Below are 2,180 nucleotides of genomic sequence, written 5' to 3'. Positions count from 1 at the left end.
GGGGCCGACTGACCTTGTACAAGTGTACGCCGATACTAATGTCTTGGTGACTCGGCCGATGCATCAGGGAAATCACTGTCCGAACATCAGCGCCACACTCACGGATCTCCAACAGGTACTGAGGGTTCTTCCAGTAGATATCTGAGGTGCACAATAATAATAACGTAGTTACAGTAGTAGTAGTAGTAGTAGTAGTCAGTATATATGTACTTCACACAGTATAACACACACACAACATATTGTCTGACTCATGCAATAATACAAACATGGATGCTAAAAAATGTATGATGATGGTATCTCTCTCTCTGTCTCTCGTGTCTCTTTATAAATATGTATATATATATATATATATATATATATATATAGATATATATATAATATATAATTATATATAATATATTATATATAAATTAAATGGAGGACAAGAAGTGGAACGAACCGACGAATCGAAACGAACCCGACGCGAGCGCTGTCAGACAATAATGTAATAAATAAAAATATATGCATACATACAAACATATATGTACGTACCTACTGCTTTACCCTCTCCACTCTCTCTCCCTCTCACTCTTCCTCATCTCTCTCTCTCTCTCTTACCCGTTTTACCCCGCTGCATGGAATTTTATGAGGATGATGATGATGATTATGATTGGCTAAACCAGTTTTAAAGTCCGACTGTTGTATCAGGAGTGGCTAAACAACAACAGCAACAACAACAACAACAACAAGATAAAGTAACCCAAGGTAGACGGTGTCTCACCTTTAGAATTGTCGCTACCACCGGATGTGATCTTCTTGAGCCATTGGCCATCTGCCCGGAATGTGTGCCATTTCCTTGCTGATGGTTTCTCCGCTGTTTCCTGTCAATGCAACAACAACAATAACAACAACCATGAGAACATACACAACACAACAACAACAACAACAACAACAACAATAATAACAACAACAACAACAACAACAACCATGAGAACATCCACAACAACAACAACAACAACAACAGCAACGATAATAATGATTTCAAATTCTTGCACAAGGCCTGAAATTTTTGTGGGGAAGGGGACTAGTCGATTATTTCAACCCCAGCAATCAACTGGTACTTATTTCATTGACCCCGAAGGATGAAAGGAAAAGTCGATCTCGGCAGAATTTGAACTCAGAACGTAACGGCAGACGAAATGCTGCCGAGCAGTTTGCCTGGAAAGCAGACGATTCTGCCAGTTTGATAATAGTAATAATAGTAATAATAATAATAATAATAATAATAATAATAATAATAATAATAATAATAATAATAATAATAAAAAAATAATAATAATAAAAAAACACAGGCGGGGACATTTAAGATGTAAGAACGATAAAACAGAGCTCCGAAATCTATCCATAAACATCGAAAACAAAGACATCGTATAGAGCCAAAAATTTACTAACAACGGACTGGACTATATCCGAGTAAGTATTACTCATTGAAATTTATTACTATTTTCGAAACGGCAGTGATCTGTCTTAGGTAAAGAACGCCCTACAGCAACAAAGTGGCTGTTTCAAATTATTTCATGAATAGAAGGCCCAAAAGTAACATAGCTTTTTTAAAAGAGGTAAAAGTCAACCTCAGAGGAACTGGAATTTAGAATGTAAAGATGGACAAAATGCCGCTAAGCATTTTGCCCAGTGTGCTAACAATTCTGTCAGGTTGCTGCCTTCTTTTTCTCTATCATCTCCACCTCTAACACAACACATGTAAACATGCGTGGAACATTACGATCCATCAACACCAGATCATCCCCAACTCCAAACGCCATGTACAAAAAAACTACGAAGAAATTAAATAACACCGATATTATTCAACCCAAGAATAACAATCGGGAAGTACGTACTTTAAACTTACAACACAAAATGTACGAAAAACTACACGTGCAAAACAATGTGACAACAGAAATAAACGGACCGGTACCCTACGAAAATGACGACCGTCAAATAATGGGCCGACGTTGTCTTCATGTCCCGCAAATAAAACCCAAAAGACATAAATGGACACGTGAGGAATACATTTCTATCCTACACGCATACTTCGCGCAGCAGTGCTCTACGCAAAAATGAAAAACAAACAAACTTACATATAAAATATGGAAGGAAAATAACATAAATATAGACTTGGATACAGCAATGAACCCTAATAA

General features: G+C 37.0%; 1 protein-coding gene across 1 annotated transcript in view; it reads right to left on the bottom strand.

The window, feature by feature from the left end:
- Positions 1 to 13: 13 nt before the first annotated feature.
- Positions 14 to 2,180, bottom strand: part of LOC115228911 (calpain-9) — a gene marked incomplete at its 3' end in the record, with an annotated part of 31,277 nt that continues 29,110 nt past the window's right edge. Inside the window, exons 10-11 of the mRNA XM_029799369.2 lie at positions 761 to 860; positions 14 to 141 (exon numbers count right to left, since the gene is read on the bottom strand). Coding sequence (XP_029655229.2) covers positions 14 to 141; positions 761 to 860 — 228 coding nt within the window. The remainder of the gene's footprint in view (positions 142 to 760; positions 861 to 2,180) is intronic.

Source organism: Octopus sinensis, unplaced genomic scaffold (genome assembly GCF_006345805.1).
Source record: "Octopus sinensis unplaced genomic scaffold, ASM634580v1 Contig11351, whole genome shotgun sequence".
In the NCBI taxonomy this organism is placed as follows: Eukaryota; Metazoa; Mollusca; class Cephalopoda; order Octopoda; family Octopodidae; genus Octopus; species Octopus sinensis.
The sequence above is the reverse complement of the archived record's forward strand: the minus strand, read 5'-3'. Positions and strand labels throughout refer to the sequence as shown.